The sequence below is a fragment of the Myotis yumanensis genome, unplaced genomic scaffold (assembly GCF_028538775.1).
Source record: "Myotis yumanensis isolate MYYU_CA2020_CCGP unplaced genomic scaffold, mMyoYum1.0.hap1 SCAF_9, whole genome shotgun sequence".
Taxonomy (NCBI): domain Eukaryota; kingdom Metazoa; phylum Chordata; class Mammalia; order Chiroptera; family Vespertilionidae; genus Myotis; species Myotis yumanensis.
Genome location: NW_027223760.1, coordinates 66,332,415 through 66,355,457, shown reverse-complemented (window position 1 = coordinate 66,355,457; position 23,043 = coordinate 66,332,415). Strand labels below are relative to the sequence as shown.

The 23,043-nt window shown below is 52.9% G+C and overlaps 1 protein-coding gene across 1 annotated transcript; it reads right to left on the bottom strand.

The window, feature by feature from the left end:
- Positions 1–367: 367 nt before the first annotated feature.
- Positions 368–10,662, bottom strand: GHRHR (growth hormone releasing hormone receptor). The gene is made up of 13 exons (XM_070423540.1): positions 10,606–10,662; positions 10,240–10,342; positions 10,014–10,121; positions 9,247–9,344; positions 8,113–8,210; positions 7,221–7,353; positions 5,761–5,914; positions 5,475–5,535; positions 4,838–4,907; positions 4,085–4,176; positions 3,429–3,558; positions 2,843–2,884; positions 368–897 (listed from the first exon to the last, which is right to left on the bottom strand). Exons 1-13 carry the CDS (start codon positions 10,660–10,662, stop codon positions 772–774), a joined length of 1,272 nt encoding a protein of 423 aa, XP_070279641.1. The 3' UTR covers positions 368–771.
- Between the last annotated feature and the right edge of the window lie 12,381 nt (positions 10,663–23,043).

The window sequence follows — 23,043 nt, the reverse complement described above, 5'->3', positions numbered from 1 at the left end:
CACCAGAGATCCGAGCGAAGGCTGTAGATCCGTCACCCGCGAGGCTCGGGCGTTCACACACACGCTATCTATTCATCACATGTTTATTGGCTCCTCTGGCCTTCAGCTACAGCTCAGGCGCTAGGAGGAGGCCCATGAGAAGAACAGAGACAGAGGAGCCAGGGAAGTCAGAATTAGACACACAGGGACCCTGTGAAAGTCCACAGCCAGCGTGGCTTTCGGGGTTCAAAGGCTTGGAGGAAGAGCTGATGCACAAATGACACACAAGACGAAATATTAATTTTGATACGGGGTGTGGGGGGGGGGGGGGCAGAGGAAAACCATAGCAGTCAAGTTCTCCCATTCCCAGCTGCTTTTATTTACTAGAATACACAATTGCCGTTTAGGAATGCAAACAGACATATCAATGGTAATGTTTAGTAAACAGTAAGATTGTCTGGTTTGGGGGGAGTTTGTTTTAGGCCATTGAGTCAGCAGCACGTAATAAAATGTAAATATTCACCCTGTGAATATCAAAAGGAGTACTGGCTAGCCTTCTGCCAGACTCCTCACATTTATATTAATTACTGTTGATCTTGGTTTCCAGCAGGACCAGGGGAAAGAGTCAGGGACAGGACAGGTAAGAGGGGCCACCCTGCCCAGGGCTGGGCAGCGGCTGGGGTGGGGCTGTGAACTTGGGGTTCCCAGGAGGTCCCACTCCTTCGGAACGTGGTGGACCCGCTGTAGCTGCCCAAGTTCAGGTGTGGACTCCCGGCACGTGGTGTGGCCAGCCTAGCACACAGATGTCACCACCTTAGTCCCCGAGCGGAAGGGCACTGTCCACTTGGCATGGGTCCTCCGGGCCGGCAGGAGCTCAGGGTTGTGGCCGCGCCATCTCCGTGAGAGCTCAGTCCGCACCTCCAGGGACAAGGGGGAAATGTGAAAGGTCCCACCGCCACGCCTTTACTCACCCCCAGGGGGACTGCGAGTGTGGGAGAGACCAGGTAGGAGAAACAGACAGGCTCCCGGCAGGAGAAGCCATGGTTAGCACAGCCACTGCTACGTACTGCCCTGACGGGTACTACTTCCTCCTTCCTGGATATATTTCTGGCCCTTCCCTTTAGCTCCTTTCTCTACCTTTTAGCACTGCCTTTGTCTGGGCCCAGATAAAGACATGGATGGGTGCTTTCTTGAGTTTCTGGCCAGATGACTACCCTGTTCTCCCTGAATAGCTTAGACCAGTGGTCGGCAAACTCATTAGTCAACAGCCAAATATCAACAGTACAACGATTGAAATTTCTTCTGAAAGCCAAATTTTTTAAACTTAAACTATATAGGTAGGTACATTGTTATTAACTTAATTAGGGTACTCCTAAGGCTTAGGAAGAGCCACACTCAAGGGGCCAAAGAGCCGCATGTGGCTCGCGAGCCGCAGTTTGCCGACCACTGGCTTAGACCATCCCCCGCTCTGGGGTTCAGTCCTGCCATTGCCCACTGAGCTGAGCTGTGGCCGCTGGGAAAGCTGTCCAGAGGACATGGCCTCAAGGGAGAGGGGACTCCGCACGCCGCCTGAGCACCTGCAGTGCAGAGACTGACAGGAACTGAAAGCAAAGTGGCCCGGGAGGTGCAGGGGGCAATGTCTGTACCCTCGCTTCTCCACGGGGCTGGCGGGGCCGAGGGAGCTGAGGCTGTGGTGAGGGCAAAAGGGGGACAGATTTCTGTTCAACATCAAGGTGAGCTGTCTGGCAACAGAAAGGGATATTCAGAGGTAGTAAGCTCCCCATCACCAGCATTAGGTAACTATCTGGTCCTCAACACTGCATCCTGGGAAAGTCCTTTACAGATCTCTGTGGAATCCCCTTTCCCAGGCCCCACCAGCCTCAGCCAGAGCCATTCCTCTTCCTGCAACCCCAGGGCCCATCAGCCAGAGTCTGGAGTGTGAGCAAAGAGGAACGGAGGAGAGGGAGCCAGTCAGACACAGGCATGGCAGGTGAGGGGAGGGCAGTGCCCCACAGCGGGGGGGTGGGGGAGGGTGGTGTGAGGATGGAGGGTGTGTGTTGGGGGGGCGGGGTGAAGGGGGGTGTCGGGCACAAGCACCCAGGTCTCCAGCAGAACGCAGAGCTCACAAAAACCCATGGCCACTAGAGGGAGCCCCCGGCTCTGCCTGTGCCCACAGCACCAGGCCTGGCCATCTCGGGGGCTGAGTTCAGTCCTCCCACCTCTCCCCACAAAGCCAGTCTGTCCTAAGGAAACTATGCCCAGCGTCTTCTGCGTGGGATGTTTTCATCGGCTCCTCTTTGTCATCTCTCCGCGTTTCTGCATGTGTATTCCGTCTGTGCTGAGCATGTCCACCTCTGCCTGGGCTGTTCTTTGTGTGTGACTCTCTCCCAGGTCCCTTCTCTCTCAGTGTCCCTGGCTCTGCTCTCCATTGTCCTCCCTGTTTCTGCAGCCAATTCTTTTTTCCTAGGTCCCTGTATATCTACCTCTAACTTTCTTGGTTCCTCTGTCTCTTTTCTCTTTCTCTCCTCTGGATCTGGCTTATTCCCTCTCCCACTCTTGCTTTTATTCAATTTTTAGGAACACAGAGCCCATCCCTGGATCCCTCTTCTGATCCTAAAAGGCCTCCCCCACCCCCTGCTGAATGGAGAGTAAACGGCCCAGCTGAGAAGAGGGATGGGTAAAAGACGTTAACAGGAAGCATTCAGGTTCAGCTGGATCCAGCTCAGGACAGACTCCTGCCAAGGATCACAGGAGTCAAGGTTTGGCCTGAGCTGGGATGGGCAGGGTCTGAGCAGGAGACAGGGGTCTTAGGATGGTGGGAGGGAAGGATCGATGAGTAAGAACAGCCTGGAGAGTCACATACCTCTTGGTTGAGGAAGCAATACAGGACGGCCACAATGAAGCCCTGTGGGCCAAAGAGAAAGGACCCGTCAGAATACGGTGGCCTGGCCTCACGGTGTTTGTGGTCTTTCTACTCCCTCCCCCCACCCCGCCCCCCCTCCCAGACAGTGGCGTGAGCCCAGTCTTTGAGGAAAAGGGAAGGTAGCTGCATCACTTACTATGTGCCAGGCACTTGCCTTGTGTAATCATTATAGCAAACCTGCTGAGTCTGTACTGTAGGTCTAATTTCTTGGACTGTCTTTATCTGTGCATCCCCCAGTATCGAGCCCAGAGCCTGGCATATGACGGTGCCGAGCAAGTGTTGAATAGATTGGATGAATGGATGGATGGATGGATGGATGGATGGATGGATGGATGGATGAATGGAGGGTAGATGGGTGGGTAGATAGGTACAGGGGCAGTCGAATGAATGGGGAGATGGACGGGTAGAAAAGTGGGCAGATAGTTGAATAAATAGAGGAGTGGCTGGAAGGAAGAATGGCCAGCCCAGCAGCCCTGGCAGCAGCATCTTCCTCCCACCAAGGAGGGAGAGTGCCTGTGGGCCTCACCTGAAAGGAGCCCAGTCCCAGCTCCAGCGGGAGGCGGATGCCCAGGCCAGCGCTGTCGGGCAGGAAGTTGAAGATGATGTAGTGAATTCCAAACAGCGGGATGAGTAGAAGGGTTGACTTAGAGAGACGCCTGCAGGAGAGGACAAGCCTCAGGCTCCCAAGGCTAGAACTTCAAACTCCCACCTGCCCCCTGTCTACTCTCTCTTCCCACCAGCTCCACATATCAACTCTACACCCTGGGGAACTCCGTCCTCCCCGCATGCAGCCTGGACCTCCTTGCTTTGGGCCCCTGGATCCTGCTATTCCCTGTGCCAAATGCCCATCTCCATTTATTCCAGGCAAAGTCCATGCATCTTTCAAAGTCCAGCTCAAAGACCACTTCCTCCAGGAAGTCTTCCCTGACCACCACCGGCCCCATTCCCCTTTAGAAAGGATCTCCTTCTGCAGGCTCTCAGAGACATTGATTCCAGCACTCATCAGACTATTTGGAGCCTCTATCCTTCCCATCCTACAATCTCCTGGGAGGCAGGAACAGAGCTAGTCTGTCTCAGGGAACATGGGGAGGAGCCCAGGCCAGGATAGTGAGTAAAACAGAACCACCCTGACTCATGCTCCAGGTATGTCCGGGGATCCCCCAATACATGCGTGCACAGTACCAGTACTGAGACGGGGTGTGGAGGCTGCCCTGAGCTGGCTCCAGTTTCCTCAGCAGGATGCGAATAATATTGAGAAAAAGCCCAAAGTTCACCTGGAAACAGAGGTGCAGGAAGGTGGAAAGCAAAGGTCAGGGGTGGGCCTGGTGACCTGGAGTGGAGTCCCTTTGGGAACCAGAAACCCCAAACTAGAGACACAGGCTGTGCAGGTGGGTGGGTGCACAGATCATTGCTCTAGAACGTGTAGCCTGGAGACTGGGCGGTCCCACGTGCCCACTTCTGAGGGCGGGAGCTCAGGGTCCCCCCTTCCATCCTGGGCCAAGGGTGGGAGATCAGGCCTTGTCATCCTGCATTCAGCACCTCCCAGGGGCTCCCCGGCACAAAGCACTGGCCTTCATTTAGCACAGTTGCTAAGTTGGGGAAATGGGCACATTCGCGAAGGCCATGCCAACCAGTCCTGGCTGCCCCGTTTCCTCGTGGGAGATGGTGGGTTCCAGCCACAGCGGTCCCCCGCCTGCCCGCCCAGCCTCTCACTGCAGTAGCAGGTGAGCTGCAACCAGGCACCAGGTTCGGCCAGAGTCTGAGCCAGAAGGGGCCTGAGTGCTGACTGAGACCACCCCCCAGGTTTGCCCAATAGGATTGAGGTCCAGAGAGGGCCTCACAGCTGGAGTCCTGTTTCCTACTATGTAGGGCCCCTCGGTGGACCCAGGGGGGTTGGCTGACTAAAGCAAGAGGACACTGGCCCCAGGAACTGACCCCAACAGAGAGGACGATGGGCCCTTTGATGATCCACCAGTAGGGGGAGCTGTCATTCAGGTCCCAGCACCTATGGAGAGGACAGGCCAGGGCTCAGGCTGGTGCCTTTGCCATGGTAACCCATGCACCTCCCTCCTCCCCACCCTCTAGCTGCTGGCCTCCTGGCTTCTAATTCTGCCTCTGGAGCCTCCCAGGCCCCCCTCCCGCCACAGACTATCTTGTCTCTCAGAGAGTTGGGCCTCTTTCAGAGGGGCGCCCCAATCCATGCTGGGCTCACCCACTGTCTCCACCTAGAAAGATAAACTCCTGGAAAATCAGTCTGTTTGCTGATTTCTTCCTGCTGCCAACACTTTCTCTGTTCCAGGAGGCCCCCACTCACACCCACCCTTACCCTCAGCTTTCCCTGAACCCCCCAAATCCTAAGAATCTGAGGCCCCTTCCCACTCAGGCTCCTGTCCCTCCTGTGCTACCCATGGAAGGCTTCCGCATCTACCACACTCTCAAGCCTGGGAGATCCTGAAGGCAGGACTGGGCCCTCCTCCTCTCCCAGGCCTGGGAACAGCCATGTCCCTGATAGTCCAGCCCACGCCCCCTGGTGACTTGGCATGGGTGTGACGAGGAGGTCACCCAGACTCACGCAGTATCCTCGAAGGCCAGCTTGCAACCCACCCACGTGCCAGTGAAGAGCAGGGGAAGCCCTGTAGGGCACAGAGGGGACAGGAGGGAGGGTCCACTTCTCGGCTCAGAGACCTGCCCCCTACCTCCCACCACCCCTGCCCACCACAGCGGGTGCAGTGAAGGCGGGACCAGGGCAGAGCCCGGGGGTCCCTTTCCCAACAATCACTCTAGGGCTACTGAGTGATTGCGGGGAATCCCCACCCTCCGCCTCACCCACGGTGCCCACGCCAGCCCCGGGGACTCACCCCAGCCGGCAAGAACCAGCCACCAGAAGGCCCTCCTGGTGCTGGGCGACGGGGAGACCAGGAGGCAGGTCAGGTACACAGCTTCTGCCGACAGCCAGCTGAAGTTGGTCATGGTGGCAAAGTGGGAGCTGGCCACAGAGGCCTTGCACAGCACCTGCGGGCCGGGATGCCCATGGGAGCCCGCCCAAGTCTCCTTACCCCACCCGGGCCCTCCACTTGGCTGCCCCAGAGGGGATGCAGTGAGGGGCACAGATGCGGGACCTGACCGCCTGGGCTCAAATTGACCCTTTACTAGCTGGTCACCTCCCCCCACCTTAGCTTTTAGTTTTTTGTCTGTAAAGGGAAAACTTCCAGCACCTCTCTCGTGGCCTCATGGGACTGGGTGGAAACTAGATATGGTTGCTACTACTTCACTTTCACCCCATCTCCCCTGAGCCCCAGTCAGTCCCTAGGGCTGTGGGCAGGGAACACCATATATTCATGCACGGCTCTGTCCTGCAAACATGTGTGCATGTGTCCACACCTCCATCCCGGCTCCGTCCCTGCAGGACCCCCTCAGCTGCCAGGGGTGCGGCACCCCACCTCTGAGCTCAGGTGGCCCAGGCTTGGCCCCAGTCCCACCACTAAGCAGCCAATGACATTGCCAATTGTCATCTATAAATGAACTGAAATGGAAATATATGCAGGAAAGAAGAGGTGACAATATATGCAAAGCATTTAGTGTAATACCTAGCACATAAGTGCTCAGTCCACACTATTATTATCATGTCTTTCATTCACTGATTCAGGTCATCGCTGGTTTGCTCATTCGCTTATCCGTTCACTTCCAGCACAGTCTTCGGGTACCTTCTAAGGGCTGGGCCTGCACACTCTGCCCAACTGCCTTCATTTCCTGTCCCCCGCATTCTCCCACCTCCCCTCCCCCGTGATGACTTCCCTGCTGCTTGGACACGCGCAGGTTCTCCTGTATGTGCGGTTGCTCACCCCCGTCCTCTCAGGTAACAGGACCTCCCTCCCCTCCCCCTGCCACTGCTGCCCACCCAGCTCCAAGCCATCGCCTCCCTGGAGTCCTCCTCGCTCTCCCCCAGCTCTCAGCTCCCTCCAGCTGGCGCCCCCATAACCTGGTCCATTCTGTGCCCTCGGAGGGAGGCACCCCCTCAGCCCAGTCCCTCGCCATGGACAGACGGACAAGTGCCAGGGGCAGGGTGAAATGAAAAGGCTGACGGAGTGACATGGTCTAGGGTGGGATATGGAGTGGAAAGTGGACTGTGGGAAATAGCATGGACGGGCACCCTGGTCCAGGAAAGGGCACGAGGCTTTAGGGTGGGAAGGTGGGGGCAGTTCCTGGTCTGTAGTCAGCAAGGCCGAGCCCAGGTTGGCCACAGGACTGGGCAGGCTCCAGCAGGAGCAGCGAGTTTCTAACCCCCCCACCGGCCCCGCGCCCCAACCGTGGTGGTTACAGTGGACATGCTGCAGTGGTCCGTGTCCTCGCCGTGGAAGAGGGCGGTGTCCTTCAGGAACACAGCTCCCGCCTTGAGGATAAAGGTGGCAAACAGCTGGGTGTGGATGTAGTTCCGGGGGCAGTGGAGCCTCCTGCGGGGGTGGGAGGGTGAGGAACAGATGGCGAATGGGAGAGGGCAGCAGGCGGGAGGAGGCTGAGCAGGGAGGCGGAGGGGAGGGAGAAGCTGCGTGGACTTGGTTGGCTTGCATTCCATTGAGTTGGGCTGGCCTTGAGCTTTAGCCTTGCCGGACAGCTGACTAACCCCTGCCCAGGACTCAGGGAAGGCGAGGGGACAGGCAACTCCAGCCCCTGCCTTCAGGGAGCTCGTAGTCTGGGGACAGAGGCGCAAGTGGCAGGACCCTGCCCAGGGGAGCCCCTGGGTAACTATGGAGATGAGGCTCATCCCCAAGGACCGAGAACAGCACAGGCCAGGTCATGGGGCTCAGACCCTAAAGTCTGATGTGGGGGGAACGTGAAAAGGTCAATGGTCAAAGGTTTGAAACAATCAAGAAGGGCTGCAAGGAGGAGGCAGGGAAGATTCCTAGAAGAGGGTGGGAGCTGGGCTTCACTGTAAACACACTGAGGAGAAAGGAGGCAGGCATCACAAGCAAACAGAGTCCGCTTCACATGAGCAAAGCTATAGAGCTGGGAGCGGGTGCTGGGAGGGGAGGCTGGGAGGGGATGCTGGGAGGGGGTGCTGGGAGGGGTCTACGCGTGGGGAAAAGAAGGGAAAGGTAGACATCCACGTGGCCCAGATGCGGGAACCTGTTGAATGACCAGGCACAGAACCAGGCTCAGTGGACAACAAGGTAGCAGCAAAGATTTCCGAGCAGGTGACGCAGAGGGCGAACCTGAGAGCAACCAGGATGGCGATGGCCACCAGGAGGGCCACGGTGGAGACGCTGTGGCCCAGGGTGTAGATGACCTTCACCGTGGAGAAGTACGATTCCTGGGGAGAGCGGAGATGGAGAGTCTCAGAAACTGCCTTTGGGGGAGGGACAGTCTAGCAGGTGAAGCTCTCAGCTCTACCCTGAAATGCCGTCTGGGGCCAGGCATGTCCGTGGGGCCTCGGCAAGCTCCCTGTGGACTGAATTGTTTGTGACCTCTGCTTGACCCTCTGCTGGTGACAGAGGGGCGGGACGGGGAGGCTCACTTGCTGCTGCTCCCAGGCTGGGACAGGCGGCAGCAGAAATTCCACATCTCTGGGGAACGAGGAGGCCCAGGAGGGAACTGGGCTTGTGTATTGACATCCAGCTTGCTTGTCGGCTGGGGAACACAATGTCCTCAAGTAAAGGGGCCAGCCAACGACAGCCATAGGGAGAAGCTCATTCTCCCATCATGTGTTTGGTCCAAGTCCAGCTTGGATCCCGGAGACAGAGACAGGGGTGCAGGCAGAGGATGGAGTGAGGGCTCAGCCCCTTGGGGAGGCAGGCGATCACGGCCCCTCTGACTCAGTCTTTTCACCTGAGAAATGGTCAGACTCATGCTTTCCCCCGCACGGCTGAGGGCAGGCATATGGGGTGACGGGCATGGAAGCACTTCAAAAACGCCTTGCTCCATTCGGCGGTGTGGCCGTGCCAGCTACCGTAGGGTCACTGTGGCCCCTTCTGGGCTGGTTTCCCCCTTGCCCACACCACAGCCAAGCACGCTGCCCCCAGCTGAGGACTAAATGGGGCAGGAGCTGTCCCAGGACCATGACTGGGACCACCGAAGACTCCCTGCCCTGGAGCCTGGGCACAGGGAGGGTGGCCAAGGAGATGGTGGCCAGCAATCTGCCGCCTGCCCTCTGTGCCTCCACCCTCCTAGCAACCTGGCCTACCTGCCACCCTGGAGCAGATCAGCAAACGACCCTTCTTGCAGACACTGCCACCTTCTGGGCATCTGCTGTAACTGCTACTCCAACCCGCTGGTTGCAATGGAAAGGCATGCGGCCACAGCACCCATACAGGCCTCCGTGGCGACCTTTCCTGCAGGAGACTTCTTACCTCCTCTGCGGGCAGATCGAGGGGCACAGGGCAGGCCACAGTGTACGGCGGGAAGGGCTCAGACCAGCCGGTGATGGTGCAGTCCCGCTGCACGGCGCCTGGGGGCAGGCGGAGGTGGGGAAGCAGAGGCCTGGTCACAACTTCTCCCCGGAGGGATGGGGCGCCTCTGCCACTGAATGCCCCTGGAGGCTACACACACAGCCCCTCGAGGTGGCAGCGGCGGCAGCAAGAGGTCCTGCCTGGGGCACATCCTGGGACCTTCCTCTCTGGCCTCGGAGTCACCAGAAGTCACCATGGGTCAGACAGAGAGTCATTCCCTTGGGAGGCAGAGTCCTGAGTTGTACCCCAGGGCCCCAAGGGCAGGGGGAGGAGGAGGGACCGGCCACCCCAGACGCCCAGGCCAGGGAGTGGAGGTAGAGCAGTGGGGGCCCCACCCCACTAGGCAGCTGGTGGCATCTTGGCCAGCAGGCAGGCTCTGCCCACTGCACCCTACAGCCAGCCCCCCATTAACATCCAGGGAATGATCGCTTGATTCCAGGCGCTGGGTCCAGCAACTCCAGTGCTCTGCTCACAACCCTCACCCCTGAGAGGTCACGGGCCAGGAAGCTGAGGGTCAGGAGGCGGCCTGACTTGCCCAAGGTCACACTCAAGAAGAGGAAGCTGTTGAAATGCAGGTCTGCCAGCCCTCACGCCAGGCGGTGTCTGCACATTCCTCTGGCACCACCAGAGGAAAACACCCCACCCCACCCTCACCCCCAGCCCCTCACCTGGCTCTGAGCTGAAGAGAGAGAAGAAGGTTGGGCAGGGGAGGGTCACCCACTCGCCAGAGCCTGCCGTGGGCCAGCACAGCAGCCCGTCCCAGGTCACGGGGCAGCCTAGAGAGGGGTGGGGGCAGCATGGATCAGCCCAGGGGACAGCCCCGTCCAACACCCTGAGCTTGAGGCTGGGGGCAATGGAGGAATCGAAGAAGCCATCCCCTCTCCAGCCCCGTACCCCGGGTGGCGTTGGACTCCCCCTCTGCTGCCTGTAGACACGCACTCTCATCCTCTCTCAGCTGGGCAATGAGGTCGCACTCGGGGTGCACGTGGCCCAACACCTGCAGGAAGGAGTTAACAGGGTGCCCTTCTGGAAGGGAAGGGAAGGGAAGGGAAGGGAAGGGAAGGGAAGGGAAGGGAAGGGAAGGGAAGGGAAGGGAAGGGAAGGGAAGGAGGGAGCATGGGGGTCAGGAGTTCTCCAAGCCACAGTGCCGCCTGCTTGGTGGGGAGAGGCTCCCGCCCTGGGAAGGGCAGTGGGGACCCCCTGTGCCCCCAAGGCTCTGGAGCCCAGCCAGAGGCAGGAGGGGCTGGGCTGGCTACTCACGGCTGGTAATGGGCCCAGTAAGCAGAGGGTGCCAGGCCCCCACACCCTGCTGTCCATGGTGGGAGCGTGCAGAGCCCCTGCTGCCAGCCTCTGAGCCTGGCCCTCGTCCCTTCCCTCCCAGGTGGCCGACTGCATAGGCAGAAGCCACAGAGGGGACAAGCCAGCTGAATATTCAGCAGGACTGCAGGACGCTGTGCCCAGCTCTGCCGGCCCTGGCGCGGGACTCCGTGTCCCCAGCTGGGAGGGGCGGAGCCCTTCCACTCTCTGTAGTCCATCGGCTGTCTGTCCTGACAGCCAGGGCCCAGGGAGGTGACAACTACAGGCCACATCTTGCCCCCATGGGTGGATATTCCTTGCCACTCTTCTGGCCCGTTCTGGGGAGAGCCCCCCCCCCCCCCCCCCCCCCCGCCTGATGAAGGAGACTCAGAGAAGAAGCCAGAGATGTGGGTCCCCTCAGGGAGCTCCCAGCCCCAGCCAGGGCTGGAGGGTGGGCTCAGGGCTGCAGGACCCAGCAGGGTTGGGGCAAGGTGTCATTGGGTCTGGAGAGGAGAATGAGGGGGTAATCACGCCCCTGCGTGAGCTGGCAGGACCTCCTTTTGCAAGGGTGCCAGCCTGGATGGCGGGGTGAAGCCTGCAGGCAGCAAGGCCCTGGGCTTGGGGGTGGAGGGTCAAACTCTCTCCAGGGCTCCTCAGGGCAACAGGGAACGGGGCTTGCACAGCCTTTCGTGCACTGGCCAAGCGGAACGGGGCAAGACTGTTAGCCAAAGAAACGGAGGACGTACACAACCCTCAATTATTCTTAACATCTGGGACCTGATGGTTCTTATACTTTTAGACCTTTAGCGTGGAAGCCCCATTGGCCACGCTACAGGCGGGGCTCTGGGTGGCCCTGACACGTGCAGCATTTGGGATCTGAACGCACTTTTCCATGGTCCGGGCGTGGGAGGTGCTGACAGCGGCGTCCCCAGAGCTGGCTGAGCTGGACGCCGCCGGTGACCCCAGACGTGTTTACAGCTGACTCGAGTCATGAATGATGGAGGCCTCTCGCCCGCCACGTCTGGGTTGAGGGATCGTTTGCATCAGCGGGGTTTTATGTTTCTATCTGTCTTCGTTGGCAACAAGGTGTTGAGCAAAGTATATTAAAAAGAAAACATGAGCCACCCCAAGCCCCAGAGCCCCCGCCTTTGCACAAATGTTCACATGTGCTTCCCCGTGAACAAGACGCAGAGCGGCACCAGCTCAAGCGGGCGCCCGGGTCCTGGACTCTGCAGTGAGCGCCTCTCACAGCCGGGGAGGGGGTATCAGGAGACTCACAGCCGGGGAGCGGGTGTCGGGGGACTCACAGGCAGGGGGGTGGAGGCAGAGCCCTGAGAAGGTGTGACTCAGAGGGAAAGCTACAACCTCTGTCCTTCAGCTACCAAGAGGCAAGAGCCCAAGGACAAATGTTACCATTAATCCCTATTGATCCTTAGTGTCAGTGTCATTAGCATTCATGATGATTAGTAAGTAATATGGATACTTAATGAGTATTATTATTATTATCTGAATTAGTGGTACTTAACAGGGAACAGTTTATCCCCCAGGGACTATTTCTCAATATTTGACGGTTTTCTTTATCACAGCCCAGGGTCAAGGTCAAGGGTAAGGAGGAGGGAGAAGCGGGAAGGTGCTCCTGACTGTAAAGGACAGGAAGGAGGGATGCAGGTGAGCATCCTACAATGGACAGGACGGGCCTCGCACCATAGAAGGAGTTACCCAGTTCACAGAGACAGTAGGATTCAGGGTGAGAACCGTTCCTGCTCCCCAAGGGTCCCCAGGCCCATGTCCCTGCTGAACAGGCCAGGTCACTGAATTCCCATCTTCTCTCTGTATCTACTCGGGGTTCAAATTCTGCCCCCACCACTTGCTAGCTGTGTGACCTTGGGCAAGTTATTTAACCTTTCTGAGACTCAGTTTCCCCACCTGAATAATGGGATGATACCTTGCTTATAAGGTTGATTGGATAAGTAGTCAAGGAAAGGTATATGAAGTACCTCGTGCAGAGCCTAGCCCACAGTGGACAGTCACTAATGGTAGCAGATAACAAGGATGAACTATCAGCAAATAAGGTTAGAACAATTGAGGCTTTGTAAGGAAAAAATAAGGTTAAATCTCTAGCTCATATTTATGAAATATAAATTCTAGATGCTTTAAAGGCCTAACTATAAAACAACAAAATAAGATTGTTTTCCCAATGATGGGAATTTGTTTTTATGACCTTAGAAGAAAGAAGACTTTCTAAATAAAAAAGTGAAAACTATGGATTAATAAATTTGACCACATCAACATTTCATCTTTAAAAAATGTATATTCAAGAAAGGACAAATAGGTAAAACTACAAGCAAGCCACAGACTGAAAGAATATTTGAGACCAATAATGACAAAGAGATAATATAAAAAATATTTTTAAAAATACATACAAATCAATAATAAAGAGAAAAATAACCCAATAGAAAAGTGAGCAAAGGTTTTAAACAGACAATTCAAAAAAATAAGTAAAATATAAGGCCAATAAACAGAAAGAGATGCTCAACATTACCAATACACAACAAAAAATAATTGAAGTAATAATGACTATGCTTTTCACCTATCACACTGCATAAAACTGTAATGCCTGATAATGCGATATTTGGCAATAATGTGGGGAAATAGGACTTCTATGCTGTGCAGATGGGCGTGAACACTGACTGATAGACCCACTTTGAAAAGCAACGTAATATGATCTATTGGATCGATAAATGAACACACCCTACACCCCAGAAGTTTCACTGCTGGATCGTTGCCCCCGAGGGCAGCATTGTTTATAATACACAGCAAAACAAAACAACAACAAAACGCAAATGTCCAACAGCAAAGGAATAGCTAAGATGTAATATATTCACACAATGAGACCTTATAGGCATTAAAAGGATGAATTAAATCTAGTTATAGCAACATGGAGAGAGTTCAAAATAACATATTTGAGGAACTTCTGCTTCCAGCCAAGACAGAATAACTGGGACTGATTTACCCTCCTCCTGCCGTAACAGCAAGAAATCCAAACGAAACACACAAAACATTGGCTCTAATAGGTGAAGAAAAAGAGCACATATGGCCATCTCAATTGATGCAGAAAGAGCATTTGACAACATGTAACACCCTTTCAAGGTAAAAACATTCAATATTCTAAGAATAGAGTGAGCCTTCCTAACGTGAGAGAGGCCATATATGAACACCCACAGCACCTCACATCCCATGATGAACAACTCAAACCTTTTCCCTCAGCTAAGGAACAAAGAAGGATGTTTCATTTCTCCACTTCTAGTCAACATAGTACTAGAAGTTCTAGCCAGAATAACTGGGCCAGAACAAGAAATAAAAGTACCCAGACTTGGGGGAAAAAGTATTGCTGTTCACAGATGACATAATCTTACATGTAAAAAATCCTACAGTGCGCACACGCACACACACACATGCTCACACATACGCACACACAGCTATTAGGATTAATAAACCAATTCAACAAAGTAGCAGGATATAAACTCGACATGCAAAAATCAGTTGTTCTTCTATACACTAACAACAATCTGAAAAGGAAATTAACACATTGCGTACCGCACAGAAATCTCTAAGACATACGCCAGGGACTGGACGTTTTTGGACAAACTGCACGTTATTTAAATCATCATAACTACAGATCATAATGCACTTTAGGTGTTGTTTTTCAAAAATTATACCATTTTTATTTACAAAAACAATTAAACAATTAAAGTTCGTAGTACTTTTTTAACGTATGGTACTGCGTAAAACATTTTCCTCTATGAAGAGGGACCAAACAAAATTTATATAAGTATCTAGATTCACTCCTTTTTCCATGGGCGGCACATACTCGGCAGGCTCTCGTAGGAAACTTTTTCTTTCCACTCGCTGGAATACACGTAGGTTCATGCTGCTTCATATCACCTGACAACCTTTTGGGTGGATCTTTACGAGGTGCTCTCCTTGCACCCCCAGGGGAAGGGCTGGACAGATTTGTCTCTGTTTCCTGAGAGCCTTCATTATTGTCATCCGTTATCCAGTCTCTCGCCACCGATAGCAGAAACTGTTTATACTTCACTTTTGCTTGTGGATTGAGGATGTTGTACACTCTCAATGAATTGAAAAGTCCACAGTTTATAAGATACAGCACTACTTTTTTTGTCCATTTCATCGTTTTCCTTAGAATGGAACAACACGAAAGGAATTGATCCGCACGGTCAACGCCTTTCATATGGGCATTGTAGTCCTTGATGCAGGTAGGTTTTACAAGTGTCATGAATCATTGATATCATTCGGACAACCCCCTTGTCTTTCCATGCTAGGAGAAGAATATCACCTTTTCTGGAAAATATTATGTCACCTTTCTTCATTCTTGATGTTTTCATTTTCAAATTTGGCAGTAAACCTCTACTCTCCCTAATAGTCCCACAGACTCTAGTTTTGTTCTGTAGCAGCAATTCAGCAGTAGATGTAGCATTGTAATAATTATCCTGGTAAATATGGTGCCGTATGCCAAGATAGGGTCCAAGGACTGAAAGAACAGTTTCTTGCAATTTCCTTCCTTCAGCAGTGTATATCTCCATATTGCAGATATAGCCGGTGTCACTCTCGCACACCATCCGAACAAGTAAACCGTATTTTGTTATTTTCGCTGGGTTGTACGTGCGAAATTTTAAACGTCCTCTCCATGGAACCATTCCCTCGTCCAAAGACAACTGTTGCTTTGGTTTGTATATTGTTCGAAATTTATGCAGGAAATAATCCAGCACAAGTTGGATCTTGAAAAGTCTCCCTGATGCCCTGACCGGTTTGGCTCAGTGGATAGAGCATCGGCCTGCAGACTGAAGGGTCCCAGGTTCAATTCCCGTCAAGGGCATGTACCTTGGTTGCAGGCACATCCCAGTGGGGAGTGTGCAAGAGGCAGCTGATCGATGTTTCTTACTCATCGATGTTTCTAACTCTCTATCCCTCTCCCTTCCTCTCTGTAAAAAATCAATAAAATATATTTTAAAAGCCCTGACCGGTTTGGCCCAGTGGACAGAGCGTCGGCCTGCGGACTGGAGGGTCCCAGGTTCGATTCCGGTCCGGGGCATGTACCCTGGTTGCGGGCACATCCCCAGTGGGGGGTGTGCAGGAGGCAGCTGATCGATGTTTCTGGCTCTCTATCCCTCTCCCTTCCTCTCTGTGAAAAATCAATAAAAAATACAAATATATATATATATATATATATATATAATATATTTTTTAAAAAAAAGTCTCCCCAAGCGACTGTCCATTTTGGCGTTATCATTGAAATGCCAGAATGTCCATATTTGCTTAAATCTATGGTGACTCATTGTCTGTAGAAATATAGGGGTACATATCAAAGGATCTGTTGACCAATAGTCTTTCAAGCTATCTTTTCTTGTTTGACCCATCAGAATAATTAGGCCAAGGAATTTCTTGATGTCCTTCTGTGTAACCAGAGACCACTTTAGTATTCTAGATGGTGTTTTGCATTTCATTGCAGTTTGATCGTGATAGTTGGACAGCTCTTTGCACAACCTCTCAAACAATTCATCACCAAAAAAGAGATTGGTCACAGAGGGTACAGAGTCACACTGAGACAGAAATGTAGTGACCCCAGCATGACCTTCAAACATTTGTAAGCGTGGTGGTGTGTCAATTTCAGACCAACAGTTATCAGTAGCTTCGTCAGTGTCAGAATCACTTGAAAGCACCGCCACCTTGTGCTTCCTTACAGGTCTAATAATTTCACTGTCAGTAGAATCATCTCCGAAATCGTCAAAACAGTCATCCGCATCTTCGATCTCGCTAGGAATATCTGATAAATTATCGTTAAATACTTCCAGAAGTGTATCAGTTTCGTTGGTTTCCTTCCTTTTTCTGAGAGAGGGTATTTTTAAAAGCGCCAGGAACTTGAAGACAAAGACTATTCGAATGACCAAAATACAATGTAACTGCAATGCTTTATGGTTCGTGCAATTATATAGTTTTTTGTTGATTGACCTGCACGGTTTCCACCAATGAGATCGCTTCATTCGATGTGGACTGTGCCACGCCAGCACGGCCAAGGGTGTCTCTGAGGGGGGAGGGGGGGGGGGTAAAAGGATTAAGGAAAGACAGACAAGAGAATAATAGCTGGGTCTCGGTGGGACGCTGCTCCCTGAAGAGGAGACAACGCCAGCGCCCACAAGCCGTGTCTTTATTTTATAGCAGATGCCACGAGGCAAAGTAGGGGCGTGATCACGTTGTTTACAGCATTCTCATGAGTCTCAGCCTCACTCAACTACATGCACCCGAACTCTATCACAAGGCACGTGGGCTACGTGTTCGGACCATAGGTTCAAGCTTACTACCACAGCCGTTGGCTATGATTGTGCTGGGAGGGCCCTGCCCTCCAGCTGGGACTTGCACGTGACAATGAGAGGACCCCGTCCTTTCATTAGTCCAAGGCTTGAACCTGGCCAAAACACTGTAGCCGAGTCCCACACTGGACAAGACAGTGTGTTGACAGCTAAGGTCCATAACAGATGGCGCGAGAAACACGAGAAAACTCGTGAGCGGTCCTTAACAGATGGGGCTCGAAACACGAGCTATCTCGTGAGTGGCACACAATGTGTTAAGAAAACCATGCCATTTATAAGAGCATCAAAAAGAATAAGATACTTTGGAGTAAATTTAACCAAGGAGATGAAAGGCTTTTACATAAAAAATTAAAAAACATTACTGAAATAAATTAAAGATCTAAAAAAAAACTATAAAGGGAAAGATATCTTGTGTTCAGGAATTGTAAGATAATATTGCTAAGATGACAATACTTCCTAAACTGATGTATAGATTCAATGCGCAATCCTTATAAAAATTCGAAAGGCATTTTTTTTTCAGAATTAGAAAAATCCATACTAAAATTCATATGGAATTTCAAGGGACCCTGAAAAGTAAAAAAAAAAAATCTTCAAAAACAGAAACAAAGTGAGAAACCTCACACTTCTTGATTTCAAAACTTACTACAAAGCTACTGAAATCGAAGCCCTGTGATACTGGCAGAAAGAGGGAGATGTAAACCAGCGGAATAGAGTCAAGAACCCAAAATAAACCCTCGCCAATATGGTCAATTGATCTTTTTGACAAGGCTACCAGGACCATTCAATGGGGAAAGAATAGTCATTTCAACAAATGGTGCTAGAAAAACTGGAGACCATGTGCAAAAATGAAGTTGGATCCTCCCTTACCTTATACCAGCAGTTCTCAACCTATGGGTTGAGACCCCTTTGGCGGTCAAATGACCCTTTCACAGGGGTCACCTAAGATCATCCTGTATATCAGATATTTACATTACGATTCATAACAGTAGCAACATTACAGTTATGAAGTAGCAACGAAAATAATTTTATGGTTGGGTCACAACATGAGGAACTGTATTTAAAGGGCCAGAAGGTTGAGAACCACTGCCTTATACCATATACAAAACTCGAAATGAATACAGACCTACATTCAAGAGCTAAGACTCAAATTCTTAGTGAAAATTCAAGGGAAAACCCCCATTGCCTTAGATTTCACAATGGCGTATTCAATAGGGCACCAAAAACCCTGGAAACAAAAGAAAAGGAGACAAACTGGATGCTATAAAAATGAAAAACTTTTGTGCAGGCAAGGACGCTACCAAGAGAGTCAAAAGACAACCCATGGAGTGGGGGAGATATTTGCAAATCATACATCTGATAAAGCATTAGTATTCAGAATATGTAAAGAACCCTTATAACTCAACAACAATAACAAAATAAACAATCCAATTCAAAAATGGGCAAAAGACTTGAACATACGTTTCTCCCCAAATGATATACACGGGAGGACAAGCCCGGCGCCATTGGTCATTGGGGAAATACAAATCAAAACCTCCGTGAGATACGGCGTCACACCCGCCAGGATGCCTGTCTCGTTTTAAAGGAAAATAACAAGTGTCGATGAGGATGTGGAGAAACTGGAGCTTCATGCAAGCTGGTGGGGATGTAAAATGGCCCAGCTGCTGTGGAAGACAGTTTGGCAGTTTCTCAAAAGGTTAAACACAGAATTGCCGTGCACCTCAGCAATTTCACCCCTCAGCATACACACAAGAGGATGGAAAGCAGGAACCCCAACAGTGCTTGTACCCAAGCAAGGTTTACAGCGATATTAGTCACAAATGTCAAAAGTGTCCATCAGCAGGGGAATGGATAAACAGAATGTGGTGTATACCTACAATAGAATATTACTCAGCCATAGAGAGTAATGAAGTTGTGACACAGGCTGTAGCATGGGTGAACCTTGAACATATTACGCTGAGTAAAATAAGCCATGACACAAAAAGACAAGATTGCGTGATTCCACTTATATGAGGTATTTAGAGTCATCAAGGTCATAGACACAGAAAGTAGAACAGAGGTTACCAGGGCCTGGAGCCATGGGGGATGGGGAATTGTTACTTCACGGGTGTGAGTTTCTGGGAAATGAAAAGTTCTGGAGATACAGTAGATAGTGATGATGGTCGCACGACCTTGTGAATGTAATTAAGGTCACTGAATTGTACACTTAAAATGCTTTAAATGGTAAATTTTAGTGTATATATGTATATATATATATATACACATATATATACGTGTGTGTGTGTGTGTATATATATATATATATATATATATATATATATAAGAGAGCTGGAAGGCAGAGTGTAATAAGTTAAAGATATAGATTGGAAATTCTTGATCTCCCACAGCAAAAAAAATAAAACAAAGAGATATGGTTAATTACCCTAGAGATCAAATGAATCATGTAAAAACTGATTAATAAAAAAGAGAAAAGGAATGAAAATGATACAAAGAGCAAATGGGACAGACAGAGAGAAACGAGCAAAGCGGCCGAGGTGAACCCAGCAGTATTCATTAAAAAATTAAACTTAAATGGACTCATCGCCCCAATGAAGGAAATTGTCAGGTTGAAAGAAAAACCAAGACCCAACTATACGCTACCTACATGAAACTCGTTTTCAGAAAAAGAAATAGTACTATCCTTGTACAATTAAAAGTTTTAAAAGATCGCAGTCCCTAGTGCTTCATTTTCCCCTATCACAGGGCGGGTACCAGAGACTTTTGGTCAAGTCTGTCTGTCCCACAAGCAGGTGGGCTCCCAGAGGGATGGACAGTTCTCAGAGCACCCGCCACAGAGGCTTCTGTCCTGCCTGTGTCTGGTGCCCCCGGTGGTCATGATGAGCACACGCAGCCTCTCCTGATGGCTGACAGGGCAGCAGCCCTGTCTCAGGGTGGCTCCCAGCTTGCCCACTGCTGGGGCTGGGGTGGGGTTCTTGTAGCTGGTAACAGGCCTTGGGGAGCGGCTATTTCTGGATACTTTGCCAGATGCCCCTTGCTGGGCTGAGCTGGAGGCAGAGGGTACTCAGGGCAAGGCCAGAGTGACCCCAAACTCTGGCTGAGTTTTAGCTCCTCACCCTGCTCCCCAACTCTGTCCTCACCTCAGGGGCAGGAGCAGGGGCCCTGGCACCTCAGAATGGATCCCTGCAGACAGAAGCCCTCTGAGAGGGCACCCCCCCCCCTCCCTTCGCTGGGGCTCTGCAGGGCGCCTGCGGTCTGGAGCCATCAGCCACTGTCACAGGGGCCCTGAGACCAGGTCTGCATGGGGCCACAGTCAGAGTCCAATCTCTCTTCAGGGCTGCAGCTCAGCCTGCCATCTGTTTGGGGTCTGAGGTGGACCAGGCTTGAAACTCAGACTGGGGGTCAAGGTCAGGGCCAAATTTGGGGCTGAGTCAGGGCTCAGGAAGAGAAGAGGGCTGTGTGCCCTCTGGGTGCCACTCATAAGGCCGCTGTGATTCCTTGGCCTCCGCATGGCAACGTAGGTTCTGCCTTAAGGCTTCCGGGTCACAGTCGCAAAGTGAGTTTTCTGCGGCACAGAAATCATGGTTCCCGCAGGAGCACCTGCTAAGCAGGGCGGGCCAGGGCGAGGTGTGGACGGGCAGGGTGTGGGAGGACTGGCCTTCCTCACGTGAGGACAACGTGACACTTGGTTTCCCTCTGACCGAAGAAGGTGCTGTGATTTGTGCATGGATAACTCATCTCTTATAAACTTTAAACTTTGCCCCAGACTTTGCCCTCTAGAGCAAGCTTTCTCTCACCAGGCCTGCGGGGGCTGGGGGGGGGGGGGGGGGGGAGAGGTCTGCCCAGGAGACAGACCGGCTGTCCCTGGCATGCGCCCAGCGAGGACAGTTGTCCTGATTTTGCAGAAGAAACTGGGGGCCCAAGTCCGCACGGGAAATTGTCCTCTCCCGGCTCCCAGCCCCGGCTGCTGCCTGCGGCCAGATGCATGCTGTCACTCACCAAAAGGTTCTGATCCAAGTTTCAGTGGCTTATTTGGTCTTGGAGAGGTTTTACACACGAACTCGAGGGGCTGGGAGCAGAGCCCCTGAGCACTGGGAGAACATCAGGGGTGCAGATGCACGCCCCACCGAGCCCCGGGGAGAGGAGAGAGCAGGGAGGTACCCCCCCACACACTGTCCCACCTGCCCCTGCCCCCGCCCCGACTTCCCAGATGAGGCAAAGCCCCCTCCAGGTGGAGGAAGAACCGGCTGCAGAGGAATAACAGACCGCATTGCCTCCTCTCCTCACAGGTGAGGAAACCAAGTCCAAAGAGGGCAGGAGACCTACGCAGGGTCACCCAGCCGGTCAGAAGCAGAGCTGGGGTGCTACCTGGCTTGCCCTCCTCCCAGAAGAAGGGGCGGTGCCTATGAAAAGTGGCCCTGGAGCCGGGGTGGGGGGGGGGGGGGGACAGAGCCAGGGCAGGGGGCTGAGGAGGGCTGGGGGGAGTCCCAGAGGCTCCCAGGCGGTGGGTGGGAGGGATCTGCATGGCATGGAGCTCCCGCTGGCTGCATGTGGCCAGTGGTCAGGAGGGGGCCAAAAGGGCCGGAGGGAAACCAGAGGTGGCAGGTCCCCACAGCAAATGGCCTCCTGCCACAGGCCAGGTTCACGTGGGTGAATCTCAGGAGTGGAAGAGGGGGGACCATCCCAGAAAACCATCTACAGTAGCCACCACTTTTATCAAGTTCACAGGAGGGACAGTAACCAGCAGGTTGGTTAGGTGTGATTACAGGCAGGGAACAAGCCTTCCTTTTTTAAGCCAAGGAACTGCAAACACAACACTCAGGACAGTGGGCGCCTCTAGGGCTCAGGGAACCCACGCAGGTTGCTGGAAAGGTTGTAGTTCTCGGGGTGAGCGATGGGCTCACGGGTGTTGACGATATTATTAAACCCCACAGTTTACCTCTATCGTCATTAATGCTAATACAGTTCTTACTATGCGTCGGGCCCTGTCATATGACACTACATTCAGGAGCGCGTTCAATCCTCCCAACAGCTCTAGGAGGGGGTCCCCACTCTACAGGTGAGGAAACGGAGGCGCCCCTGCTTCGTTGGAGAATCGGTCCCTGGATTCTCACCCGCGCAGTCTGCTTTCAGAGCCCAGGGTCTCAGCCACTCTACACGCGACATGCATTGTTGTACACGCGTGTTATTTTTAACGCGATAGAAAACTGGAAGGAAGGTAGGAAGGAAGCTGCCCCTTTGTTCCTGGTGAGATACAGATGTCCCGCACCTGCGCCCTCCCCCAGAGGACCCCCTCTCCCTTCCCCTCCAGATCCCGGCTTTCCTGCCCCCTCCCATCTACCTACCCACCTGCCCACGTTGAAGACACTGCCTTTGTGGGCACACTGGGAGGCTCGTGGAGGAAGCCACCCTGCCGTCCCGGAGGGCTCTGAGCTGGGCTGGCACTCAGTTCTGATCTGAGGGGTCTGCACCTGGGGTGGGAGGGGTATCTGAGGGCAGGGCGGGGCTGGGAGGCCACACCCCGCCTCAGAGTCCTCCTCCTGGCCTCTCCTGCAGCTCACCCTCCCCACCCACACCAGCGCAGCCCCTCCCGGCCCCCTTATTTATAAACCATCTGTCCCGTGTCCCTGCCTGCCCCGACTGTTTGTGCAAAGCCTCAGCTGCTTCCCCTGATAACCCGAGGGCAGAGGTCCTGGGAGCCGGGAGGGGCTCAGGGCAAGTGGAGTTCAGGAGTGCTCTGCTCCCCACTCCCCTGCTCAGGAACTCCCGGGGCTCCCCCTGGACGCTGCAGGGCCCAGTGCATAGATGCATAGAACTTGCTCAAAAATCGATAGCTGTCCCCATTTAAAATCTGAATTTCTGTTGTTGCCCCCAGGAGCCATTCCCCACTGCTTGGCTGGCCCCTCAAAGTCAAAGGAGGGAATTTAGAGAGGAGATGGCAGACCTGGGAGAGGACGTACCCTCCGTCCCAGGGAGGCAGCTGGTCTAATGCACCCACTGCCTCTCCACCAACCGGCAG